Genomic DNA, 13,374 nt, shown 5'->3' on the forward strand with positions numbered 1-13,374 from the left:
TAGGAAACAGGTCATTTGTAAAACAGGAAACTGTCACAAATACCGAGCAAATAAGTATATTGGGTAATAGAGTTGCAAAAATTAATAACTGTACATGAACCCAACTTTTAAAAAAGCTTATGGATGTGGTTATTTGAGTTCTTTTTAGAAAAAACAAAACAAAACGCAGCATTATTTCCTCCTGAGGGATGCTTAGAATGATTTATGGAGTTGAGGTTATATTTTATAAACTGAACTTAGTAAAGATTGATTTCATACAATCAAGTAAAGCTTTAGGAATATAATATGTGCAGTAGCCTCTCACACTTAAGGTAAGTTTTCTAGAGTGCTGGAATGGAGAACGGATTAAAGAATTCTCTTCCTTCATTATGACATTTTCCTTTTACAAATAAACATTTCTGGTGGTCGGGAGCATGGGTTCATTTTAAAGGCACAGCAGGAAAATGCCAAAATTGAAATTAATTTTCTATGGATTTGTGTAGACTTTTTTCACACTGTGAATTGCTTCATCTCATTTCATTATTCTTTTATTACCTGTCTATAATGAATTATTCTGCCATATAGTCTTTTAAATCAGAATGAGCATCGGAATTGGAGAATTTGTGATAGACATTGGAGGCATAAGAAGAAATATATGTGCATTTTATATGGAACACACATCTGTTTCTTCGCACAAAAAAAATAATAGGAACTAAAATATAATAATATGGCAAAAGTATTTTTTTAAATTTTTTTTTAATTTAATACGGTATTTTAAAAATGAAAGAAAAAGAACAGCATCTATGTATAGTTCAGTGTTAGAAAAGTATTGTAGTAGGTGTTGGTTCAGTAAGATTGTCAAACTTTAAATTCTTATCCGTATACCAAAGTAGACTATGGACAAATGTTTCTCCTATTGGTTAGTCTCTCTATATAAATATCAAAACAATAAATGTTTTCATAAACAAGGATGGTAAATAATACAATTTCACTGAAAAGATAGGTACTTCTTCATCCCAATATGATAAATCTGTATAAAACCCATTCTCATATGAGGAAAACTCCCCAACTTAGTAATTATGGAGACTAAATAATCTGAAGCTGAGATGGACATTACTCAGAGTTGGTTGGAATCACTGCCCTGAGTTGGTTTGAATAGAGCAGTCAAATAAATGAAATTAAAAACAATTAATTAGATTTAGTTACATTATACTTCAATCTTCTCCAGGTTGATGGAAAATTCTACTTGTTGAACCAATACATCTGAAGGGAGTCAGAATGGGAAAGGTTGGTTTAACTTTGCCCTTTTAATACTTTTTTGATTCTGTGTTTACAATTTTTCATTTATGTTGCTAATTTGTTTAATCATATGTATATGCAAAACATCTCTGAAACTTGCAAGAGGAATACCAAACAGATTCTTAACCAACCTAGCTGACAACTTTGTGATCCAAAAGGTAGAGGAGGGAACTACAGAAAAAGCTTTACTAGATTTAATTCTTACTAATAGAGAAGTGATAGAGGGAGTTGAAATTGCCAGAACTTTGGGTGAGAGTGAACATGTCATATTGGAATTCAATGTAATCCAAACACAAGCAATAGAACATAATACAGCCAGTTTCTTAAACCTTAAAAGAGTTGATTTTGATAAACTCAGAGAGAACCTAAGAAAAATTCCATGGATGAAAATCCTGGAAAACAACTCAAGAAGCATAGGGAACTCTGAAAAATATGGTAATAAAAGCTCAGTCCAGAACAATATCACTGAAAAAGAAAAACAAGAAATCCAAGAAGCAACCAGCACGGTTGCACAAAGATCTCTCTGATAAGCTGAAAGACAATAAGGACAAATTCAAAAAATGGAAAGAGAATACCAGCATATAGGCTGAATCTGCAAAAATGAAGTCAGGAAAGCTAAGGCTCAGAATGAACAAAGACGTGCAACAAAAGTCAAAGATAATAAAAAAAAGTTTGTTTCAACATATAAATAACAGGAAAAAAGTCAAGGAAACAGTAGGTCCACTTAAGAGAGAAAATGGCAAGGAAATAATAGGCAATAGAGAGAAAGCATATCTGCTTAACTCATTCTTTGCATCAGTCTTCATGCAAAAAGAAACTATAGCCCAACCTACCAAAAACCTAACTGTAAAAGACAGACTAGAAATAAAAATTAAAATAAGCAAGAAAATGGTTAGAGAACACCTATCTGATCTTGACAAATATAAATTACCAGGACCTGATGGTTTACATCCTAGAGTTCTGAAGGAGCTGGCAGATGTTATCTAGAACCATTGTACCATATCTTTCAAAAATCCTAGAACACCGGACAATTACCTGAGATTGGAAAAGAGATGATGTAGTGCCCATCTTCAAAAAAGGTGAAAAAAATAGACCCAGGAAACTACAGTACAGACCAATCAGCCTAACATCAATACCTGGGAAGATACTGGAAAAGATAATAAAAAAACAGATCTACAAACATCTAGAAACAAATAAAGTTATAATTAAAAGCTAGCATGGGTTTGTTAAAAACAGATTATGCCAACTAATCTTACTTCATTCTTTGACAAAGTGACTAAATTAGTAGTCCAGTGAAATGCTGTAGGTATAGTATACTTAGATTTCAGCAAGGCATTTGACAAAGTAGACCATAAACTACTTCTTGGTAAGCTAGAAAAATGTGGGCTAGACAGCATCACGATCAGATGGATTTGTAACTGTCTGAAAAACTATACTCAACAAGTCATCCTTAATGGTACTACATGGAGCAAAGTAAGCAGTGTGGTGCCACAGGGTTCTGTCTTAGACCCAATATCTTCATAAATAACTTATATGAAGGAATAGAAAGGGAACTCAGCAAATTTGCAGATGACACTAAGCTGGCAGGAACAGCAAACACCACAGAAGACAAGCTCAGGATCCAAAAAGGTTTTGACAGACTTGATCAATGGGCCTGTCCAACAACATGAAATTTCACATGGAGAAAAGCAAGGTTTTACACTTAGGCAGGAAAAACCAAAGGCACAAGTACAGATTAGGTGAAACCTGACTCAAAAACAATAACTGTGAGAGGGACGTTGGAGTCCTAGTGGACAATTGCTTAAACATGAGCCAGCAGTGTGCGGCAGTCACCAAAAAAGCTAATACAATCCTTGGTTGTATAAATAGAGGCATAGAATCAAAATCATGGGAAACATTTGTACTGCTTTATAAAGCCTTAGCAAGGCCACACCTGGAATACTACATCCAGTTTTGGTCACCACATTAAAAAAAGATGTTGAGACTTTGGAAAAAGTGCAAAGAACAGCAATTAAGATGATTAAAGGCCTGGAGAGTAAAACATATGAAGTATGGTTGCAGGATTTGGATTTGGCTAGTCTAGAGAAAAGATAGCAGTATTCCAGTATTTGAAAGGTTGCCACAAAGAGGAGGGGATCAACTTATTTACCAGAATGCAGGACAAGAAAGAATGAATGGAAATTAATCAAGGAGAGAAGCAACCTGGAACTAAGGAGAAACTTCCTAACAGTGAGGACAATTAACCAGTGGAACAGCTTGCCTTCAGAAGTTGTAGGTGCTTCTTCACTGGAGGTTTTAAAGAAGAGATTGGACAGTCACTTGTCTGAAATGGACTAGAAGACTTCCAAGGTCCCTTCCAGCTCTATTCTTATTGATCGATTGTCTTTCTCCCAAACTTTAGGTTGGGATGGGTCTCATCCTTTTAAAGAATTACATCTGTTTGAGGAATAGTCTTCTCCAGAAGTATATAATCTGTGCCTTTTACTGCATTTACTTTTATTTAATGTTGTATGTTGTCTTTTGGAGTTCGATAACCTTCTAAACTCATAATTAATGAATTACATAATTAAGAAATATAAGTAATATAATGTATTTTTCACTGCCAAAGAAAGCACCTTTGTTGCCTGTTCCTATTTCATTTTAGGCTTTTTTGCTTCTAAACCACTAAATTGTCATCAATATACTTATGTGTTAACTATATTTTCTAATATACTATAATACTAAAAACTATAGATGGAAATTTCCGTAAATGTAAAGAGTTTGAATCTGAAGTCCCAACTGGCCAGCAACCAATTTTCATTCATGAACAAGAAAATTTAGCTCCACGAATAAATAGTTTTCAGCAAGGAAGCTTATTGAGTAGTCTTTCTGTGGATAATTACAATAAATAGTCTATCCTAGCTCATCAAACAGTATTATAAGGGTTGGTTTTCTATATACTTTCCAACCCTTAAGGAGAACCATGGAAATGAATCTGCATAAAAATATACTGCTCAAAAAAATAAAGGGAACACTTAAACAACACAATGTACTGTATTTAATAGTAGGATGTCTTATCTTGTGTTCCCTTTATTTTTTTGAGCAGTATATGTTAAAATTATCTTTACTTTAAGAAAATTCAATAAAGCCTATTCATTTGGAGTAGAATTCTATAAAGGTAAAGGTAAAGGTTCCCCCGCACATGCATGCTAGTCGTTTCCGACTCTAGGGGCCGGTGCTCATCTCCGTTTCAAAGCCGAAGAGCCAGCGCTTGTCCGAGGACGTCTCCGTGGTCATGTGGCCGGCATGACTAGACGCCAAAGGCGCACGGAACGCTGTTACCTTCCCACCGTAGTGGTCCCTATTTTTCTACTTGCATTTTTACATGCTTTCGAACTGCTAGGTTGGGAGAAGCTGGGACGAGTAACAGGCACTCACTCTGTTACGCGGCACTCGAGATTCGACCCGCCAAACTGCCGACCTTCTGATCGACAAGCTCAGCGTCCTAACCCACTGAGCCACCGCGTCCCTTTTAGAATTCTATACATTATCACAAACAATTCCGATGTGGATTGGAATCATTTCTACTCCCCAAAGTAATTCTAAATTTACTTGAAGAAAATTATGTGCTAATTTCAAAGCAAACAGAAGGTACAGTCTGCTATTTTAAAGTGGAACATCCAACTTACTGCATTTCTGTTACTTAAGTATATATTTTATATAGATTACATTATTTATTCTATTATTTGTATTGATTTTGTGAGCTTTTGCTTTCAATAACAACTGCTTGAAAAAAAGGAAACATCTATATTTGTTCTATCTCTGGCAATTCTAATATTTTTCCAGTTGCCTGCAGCTGTTGTAATTCATGGGTAAGGAAAGAAAGAGAAAAATGCCTGTGTATGGAGCAATGAAAATCATGAACACAATATAAATGTTTGGTTATTCCTGGAATTTTAAAAACATGGAAATTATGTTTTTTAAACTACTCACTGTCTCCCTAAAAAAATAGATCATAGATAAAAAATAATGCACTCTGAAGCATATTCCCAATATTCCAAATGACTATTTTATTTTGTTTTTATCACTAATGAAAAATATTTACTAACTGAAATAGTAATTTAGCATATCGTGCATTGCTTGACAGTCATCCAGGAGTTTCTTCCCAAGACTGTTCCTTTAAACATAAAAACAGCTGCCCTTGATATGGTAGCATCTTCTGCCTTTTCTGTAACAAATCACTTAAAGTTCTTTTTACATGGAGGTGATATTGAATATTATGTACAACAGAGGTCTTAGTGTACCAAGAGACTGAAAAATAGATCTTCAGTAAAATGAAGAATACAAACCCTCTTATAGGACATAACAGTGCTTAAAAAGAAAAGCAGTGCTTTCCCATCATTTACAAAATTAGAAAGTTGATAAAAGTGCAATTTTGCTATTATATTTTTAAAGAACATTATCTGGTGACATTGCTATTTTGTTGATGATTTTCAAAAGTTTGCATTGAGCTTGATGATCTGTGAGTTGCCCTAAGAAAGTTACAACATAATATGTAATATTTTTATGTTGGAATGGAGAGAAGGGTTGGTTGAAATGTGCTGTTTTCACTTTCTCCTCTGCAATCATCATTATTATTGCTACTGAAAAGCAATTTTGCTTGTATATCTTGATTAATTGCAAATCAAAAACTATATTTGGGGAGTAGTAAGAGGGGAAAAATAAGTGGCTTGAATCCCACTCAATGGAAAATTATTAAATTAAAAATTTGTCTATTTTTCCATTCTGCAATTTAGTATCCAATAATATCTACGACGATATTGTCATGGTTAATCAAGAAATATGAAAAGCAGAATGATAGTATTTACAGAATTCTAAGTTGAATGAAGAAAATTACCAAGAGTTATGTATATTGGCAAGCTAAGCATGCAAAAGCATGTAATTATGCATAGCATAATTATATAATGGTATAACCCTAAGCATGCATTTTTAGAATGAAATTGCACTGCTTTTCAAAGGAGATAGTTCCAGGATTGTACTGTAAAACTTTTTCTACAATTACCAGGGAATCTGCTGAAAAGAGTGACACCCCTGTAAAAAAGTACAGTCTATAGAGATTAACTACACATAAATCACTCTTGATAAATACAGTTGGTCAACCACTGATTTTTAACTAACCATTTTGCATTGTATTTATATGCACCAGATAAATATCATACTTCTGGTTTAATTTTCACCTATTCCTGAAGCCCTGCAATCTAACCAACCAAACATTTTTTTTAAAAATGAAATGTGCTCTCTCTCTCTACTTCTCTCTCTCTCTCTCTCTCTCTCTCTCTCTCTCTCACACACACACACACACACACACACCAGAAGTAAGAGAAAGACAGATGGTTATATAGAGATCAAGTTTTAGATACAGGTTAAGGTAGTTATGCCTATCCATTCAGTGGAATGATAAGCAACAGAAATGAACTTTGAGGATAGAAATAAACAAAAATTGGGACTTCCTCCAAAGACCAAATAAGGGATTATAAAGCATGCAGAAGAATCTTTCTGGGGAAAATAAAAAAGCAATGAAAATATGGCCTAATATGGGTCCCATATTCTATTTGAAAGGACAATTCATGTGAAAAGGAAAAAAAACAACAACAGACATTTTCTCCTGCCAACACAAGTGGCTTCTAGATTTTCCCCTAGGTTGATCAACAGATCCCCTCTGCAGTGAGAAACCTATTATTGCTGGAACCCTGCTGAGTTTATGAGGGTTAGGGTTTAGGGTTGCTTAATTCATGTATTACACTTTTTTAAAAAGAAATATTGTTGTTAGCTGCAAAGTCGTGTCTGACCCATCGCGACCCTATGGACAATGTTCCCCCAGGCCTTCCTGTCCTCTACCATCTTCTGGAATCCATTTAAGCTCATGCCCACTGCTTCAGTGACTCCATCCAGCCACCTCACTCTCTGTCATCCCCTTCTTCTGTTGCCCTCAATCTTTCCCAGCATTAGGCTCTTCTCCAGTGAGTCCTTCCTTCTCATTAGGGGGCCAAAGTATTTGAGTTTTAGCTTCAGGATCTGGTCTTCTAAAGAGCAGTCAGGGTTGATCTCCTCTAGGACTGACCGGTTTGACTGCTTTGCAGTCCAAGGGACTCGCAGGAGTCTTCTCCAGCACCATAGTTCAAAGGCCTCAATTCTTTGGCGCTCAGCCTTTCTTATGGTCCAACTTTCACTGCCATAACATTGGAACTGGGAAGACCATAGCCTTGACTATACGCACTTTTGTTGACAGGGTGATATCTCTGCTTTTTAGTGTGCTATCTAGATTTGCCATGGCTTTCCTCCCAAGGAGCAAGTGTCTTTTAAATTCTTGGCTACAGTGCCCATCTGTGGTGATCTTGGAGCCCAGGAAAATAAAATCTGTCACTACCTCCATTTCTTCCCCATCTATTTGCCAGGAATTGAGAGGGCCGGATGCCATGATCTTAGTTTTCTTAATGTTAAGTAAAGAAACATTAGTAGAGAAATAAAGTCTGTGTTGGTATAGTGGTATAGTTGCTGGGTTACAATTGTATTGTACATTATTTTAGAGATACTGTAAATCTTAGTGAAGGCAGTGAGACCTACTGTGTAAATATATTTAGCATTATCTAAGAATATAAATATGATACCCATCAATAAATTACTGTTTCAATATATTAATACTGTTATGTTGTCACTAGCATATAAAGTAAATCATTATCTAAGGCTATGATGCAGTGACAATAGACCCACTCAAAAAGTGAAAGAAACAAAAGTGAAAGTAGAATGGTTCCCAGAAGAGAAAATATAAACCCTATATCACAAAGGATTTGAAGACAGGGAATGGTAAAGAGGATATGGAATCTACTGTAAATTGACTAAAGTTGAAGAATTATGTTTAGAATGCCCCATCACCATGTGAAGATAAGCTAAGTTAAGTGATATAACTTCTGATACCAGCTGAATTTTTTTCACCTTTATAAAGAAATGTGAACCGCAGTCTGCATAAATCTCAACCAATAATTAAGAGCAGACTTGCATTGAATTATATCAAGAACTGGAATGTGCTTAAACAAACAGATCGGAAAGAATGTACCTTTAGAGAAAAATTCTTCAAACTTATCCTTAAAGGGCTGAAGGTGTTCTTCAGATGATTCTCTGAAAACAACTTTCATTTGTTTTTCACAACCTACAAGAATAAACTCAGTGTTAAACAACAAAACACAAAACCTCTTATAAAGAATAATAGCCAAATATTTTCAAGCAACAAATAGTTTCTAGCCAACTAGTAGAAATAAATACCCACCAGAACTGTTAACATATTTTATGAAAATAATTTCTAAAGTAAGAAAAAGAACTGGCTCAAATGCCAGTCATTTAGGCGATCCATTAAGGAGTGAATTTGTAATAAAATGACTTAAAGTATCTTTGTGAAAAATACTCTCGTACATAGCAACAGTCTTGCATTGTTGAGCTTCTCTATCACGGACGGGCTTCGTTCCATGAAACAGAGCTTTCTAGTTATGGACTATTCCCAAATGAGTGTTCACTACTCACATTCACTGGCATCACCGTAAGAGAAAATAAGGCATCCACCAAATTTTGCAAAGTGCCAACAAGTTTCAGGCAGCAGTTTAGGAAGTTAGTACAAATGATTTGAACAATAAAAGGAAAGTATTCTGATGAATTCAAGAAGTAAAATTATATTTTTTTCACTGATTATCAAAAGCCTGGCTGCAACCCAGCCTACATGTAAGTACTTTATCAACTCAGTAGTGCTTACTTCTGAGTAAATAACTTCAGTAGTTCCTTTCATTGATCCTTATATTATAAAATTGTATATAGTTTTTTTTAAAGGGTTTTATAAGTTTAATTGAATAAGAAACCAAAACAAGTTATTTATAATTCTTTTTTACACATAAAAATGTAAACATTTTCATTACATATTCATACAATGCATAGCAGTGGGAATATACTTGGGTTGTTTTTAGGATGATCTGTGTAATCCAATTAATCCAATTAGCTCTAAAGTATGTGAAATGTATCTAAAGATTAATATCAAACAGTTGCTGTGGGCTTTATAGAACACAGAATAGTAACAGCTTGATTAACACCTTTATATCTGAGTAACTTAATACTGTATATTTTTTATTTGTACATATGATTTTCAGTGAACAATTCTCCATGTACATTAATATCTATAATTATGTAAGGGAATAGTACAGCTCTGAAGTGATTTGAGAAAAGCACAGGACATGCACAGTTTTATGGATTAAGATATCCGATGTCCTCTGTGGGGATGTTCATCCCATATTTTCATGATACATTTTAAAAACACAAGTCTATGTTCTCTTTCTAGTGGTTATAAGCAATGACTGCATAATGTGGAAATAATTAGATAAGGTAAGAATTGCTAAAAATTTATAACAGACTGCCATTAATCATGTTGGTTTCTATCCGGGTCTCATGCAACCAGAAAGATTTTTACTTCTCCAACAAATTCCAAGTTACAGAGAATGCGCTAGACATATATTCTGAAAGAAAGACTGAGCTTCTTAGCACTTTTAATTTTATTTTGGTGGGTTACTTGACCCATCAGTGCTGTAAACTGAGGGCAGGTATTGGGACATAAAGGCACCTTCTTTTTATCAATTTTACTTTCTGTGCCATCACTTATTGCTAGGGGACCTGGCCCAATTTCTCACACACTGCAGTGCCACTACTATAAACACTGGGCTGGGCATTCGCCAGGCTAGGACTCAGGAAGCCACTAGTGTTCCACCACTTCGGATGGGAAAGAATCACATCAAAGCTAGACTGCTTCTGTATCTACATAATCTTGATACATGTTAAAGTCCTCATTGGTATTATGAATCAGGTGATCAACAATATAAAGAAACTGACATTTCTAATGACTTCATTATGTGTCCACTGCATATACAAGCTATGTAGTATACTGAAAGAATGAGGGGAAAAAATAAATTTCTTCATTGATAACCCAATACTCTCTGAATTAAAAGGGAAATGTTTTTACCTATCTTAATTCAGAAGGCAGAAATGTACAGTGCAACATTCAATTCTACAACTAAATGAAATGTTTTTTTATTCCTGATCAAATTTCTTCAGTTCTACAGCTTTTTAAATATCACACACAGCCTACATCTAGTCACATTAATTCAGAAGCACATAACACTGATTTCAATGTATGTGAGATGAAGAATCTGGCATTGTTTTAATGTATTAGTTCATTAAATATATAGACTGTTAGATATGTTCACCCCTTGTTTGGTTACAAAATTTAAAAAAAATCCAATAATATCAGCTAAAACATCTATGATTCCCCAAAAATATAATTAATATTTTTAAATGTTGGCTATTGAAAATTTATGTGACATGTAATATTAACAGATGATATGTATGCCAAATGCTGCACAACAGGACAGCAAGGGATCAAGCATTACATTCTGGATCAAGCAATAACTCTACTGTCTTGAATCTTCTCTCTAGGCTGTTTGGCAGCATAATTCATCAACGTTTCTGATTCAGTGTTAGAGAAAAGTTCCAGAGTCTTTTTGCAAAGGAATAAAATAGGCCTGGACATCATAACTGGCATTGGAGGAAAATGCCATCTGCCAAAAAAGTAGCTCACCCATGCAATTGTTCTTTTATTTCTGATCCTCTGTTATTATGTGAAAGAACAGCATTATTTCATATACATATTATAATTGAAATGTACACTGGAAAGTTAAACCTATAATTAGAACTTGCCCAGAGAAAATTATGCTTAAATTTGGGATGGAAGCATGAATGTGAAATATAACTGTTATTTTTCAAAATTTGAGTTTATGAACTTCCTTACTCTCCGCAAATGTAGTTTTGATTTTCTGTGCTCTCCCAGTGAACCAATGTTTTATTTTGTTTTTCTGGCACTGATATTGCTGGAAAATAAAGAATGATTGTCTCTAAATCTAGCACAGCTAGGGCTACCAGATATTTGAACAGACAAAGGAGGATATGGATAATTGGAAGGACAAATGGTGGAAAGGAAGACAGTTTCTTGGCATCGGTGAGAAAAATGCTCTTACACCTACAGGTATATGAAATTACTTTTTCCAGTACCATATTGGTTTTTTTATTTTTAGAACAAATATTTATTTTCAAGAATATATGATAGTAATAACATAGAATTGATGATGTCAAGCTTTTCAAATTTCACCATAGCAATGAATGTATGAGTCATGTGATTTATACAGGGCTTTTTTTCTCATAGAACGCTCAGAACGGAGTTCCGGCACCTTTTTTTGATGGAACCTTGTAGGGTAGGCAAGGTGGGCTGTATGACATGTGTGAGTTCCGGCACCTTTTTCTTTTACAAAAAAAGCACTGGATTTATATAGTGATCACAGATTTGAAGGGATTGGATTGAAGCCGACTGCTGGATTTAGAAAATAAATAATGTAAATCTAGACAGCAGATGAGAGAAAGAAAGAAGATGACCAGTTTCAACGATTACTACTGTTAAAATAGTCCAAAGAACAACAATAACAACGATCAGTTGTCGAAAAGCCAACAATGTCTAAGTTTAAGGTTATGCCTGCTGGACAGAGGACATGAAGACAAATAAAAGGACATTCCTCCTAAGCACAACATGGAACTCCAACTTGAACCAGTAAATTAATGGAAAGGCAGGACATAAATCTGCAAATAAAGAAGCAAAACAAAAATTAATGGTATTTATTCCATTATTTATTCCATTCTCTCTATACCACCCAAAGGCTTGCCAGTTAACCCAATACATGTTAAGATCATAAGAGACACCAACAAATAAAGTAGAACTTAGATGTGGTGGATATTTATATCAGGGAATCCTTGTAAGCAAGGGGCCTAGGAAGTTTGAAAAGTAGCAGGCATAGAAGCATGGCCCAGTCTCACCTGTCCAGCTCAAATTTCTGTTGGGAGACAGACGGCAAAGATACAAAATATACAGTACACATGTTCAGTGTAAAGAAGCATGCTGGTGCTTGTTCAAGTCAGTTTTATGGAGGGGTTGCTGTTTTGTTTAAACAGTAGATAAGGATGGTTTCTAAAGGAGACTGGATTCTTTTAAAAAAAATCTTAAGGCAGACACAAAGTTACTTCCTCAGCTAACTCTTAGAGAGCTCTGGAAAAAACAGAGCTAATGACTCTTCATGCTTCTGCCAGTCTTCTCTCTCTGGATAATAAAATATACAATTGTAAACAGTCATATCTCATGCTGTGACCACACTGGAATGATAGCTAAGGAATGACAGCTAAGGACAGAAATGAGGATTAACAATCCAACTGGGAGATGCAACACATCTCTGGAAAGATTCAAAAAACCCTGGAACAAGCCATGTGTAATTACTAGAGCCAAAGGAAAGCAGCAAGGAATGCTGGACAGCTAACAATGGAGCAAAAGTACAAAAATAGGAAGTTGAAATGCTTGCCATCCTGTGGTTGGTTGTTATTGTTTACTCTTCATAAAAATATTAGTACACGATGCAAAAAATGATATTGTCTGCCAATTTTAATCTTGCTTAAAACTCATCCCATAGGGCATGGGCCAATATAAAGCAGCCAGCATAATATATTGATTTTTGTGCTGGCATAGAACTGTGGACACCCAGGTAAAGTTGGACCAGTTATTTTTCCTGAGCTTAACCTGTCTCTCAACATTTCTGCTAGGGGATAAGTGAGGACGATTCATTTAAATACCTCCTTTCCCACAGGAAATGAAAGATATAAAATCAGTGACTAAATCAGTTCAGATCTTGAGGAGGGCAATTGGCTAAAAATTGAAGTGATTCATCTATTTATGGACTGCAGAATTCAATAACTGTATTAAATTGACTATCCTGCATTTCCATTCAACCAGATTAAAAGAAGTTGATACAACATATTTCGGAAAATGGCAACTGACTTTGGTTTGGTCTTATCTATGCATCTCATATTATCTGTTAATTTTTTTAAAAAAAAGCTCTGAATTACCTGTTTGAAATAAAACCTGTTAACCAAGATTCTGCTTAATCAAGATCTGCTCTGGGACCCTTCTAAACAGAAGAGTGGGTTTTATGTATA

The 13,374-nt window shown here is 34.9% G+C and overlaps 1 protein-coding gene across 1 annotated transcript in view; it reads right to left on the reverse strand.

Annotated features, from left to right (window-relative positions):
* FMN1 (formin 1) overlaps positions 1-13,374 on the reverse strand; it is an 89,036-nt gene that overhangs the window by 12,675 nt on the left and 62,987 nt on the right. Inside the window, exon 13 of the mRNA XM_083348128.1 lies at positions 8,372-8,464. Within this exon, the coding sequence (XP_083204254.1) occupies positions 8,372-8,464 (93 nt within the window). The remainder of the gene's footprint in view (positions 1-8,371; positions 8,465-13,374) is intronic.

This window comes from Vipera ursinii (genome assembly GCF_947247035.1).
Source record: "Vipera ursinii genome assembly, chromosome: 1".
In the NCBI taxonomy this organism is placed as follows: Eukaryota; Metazoa; Chordata; class Lepidosauria; order Squamata; family Viperidae; genus Vipera; species Vipera ursinii.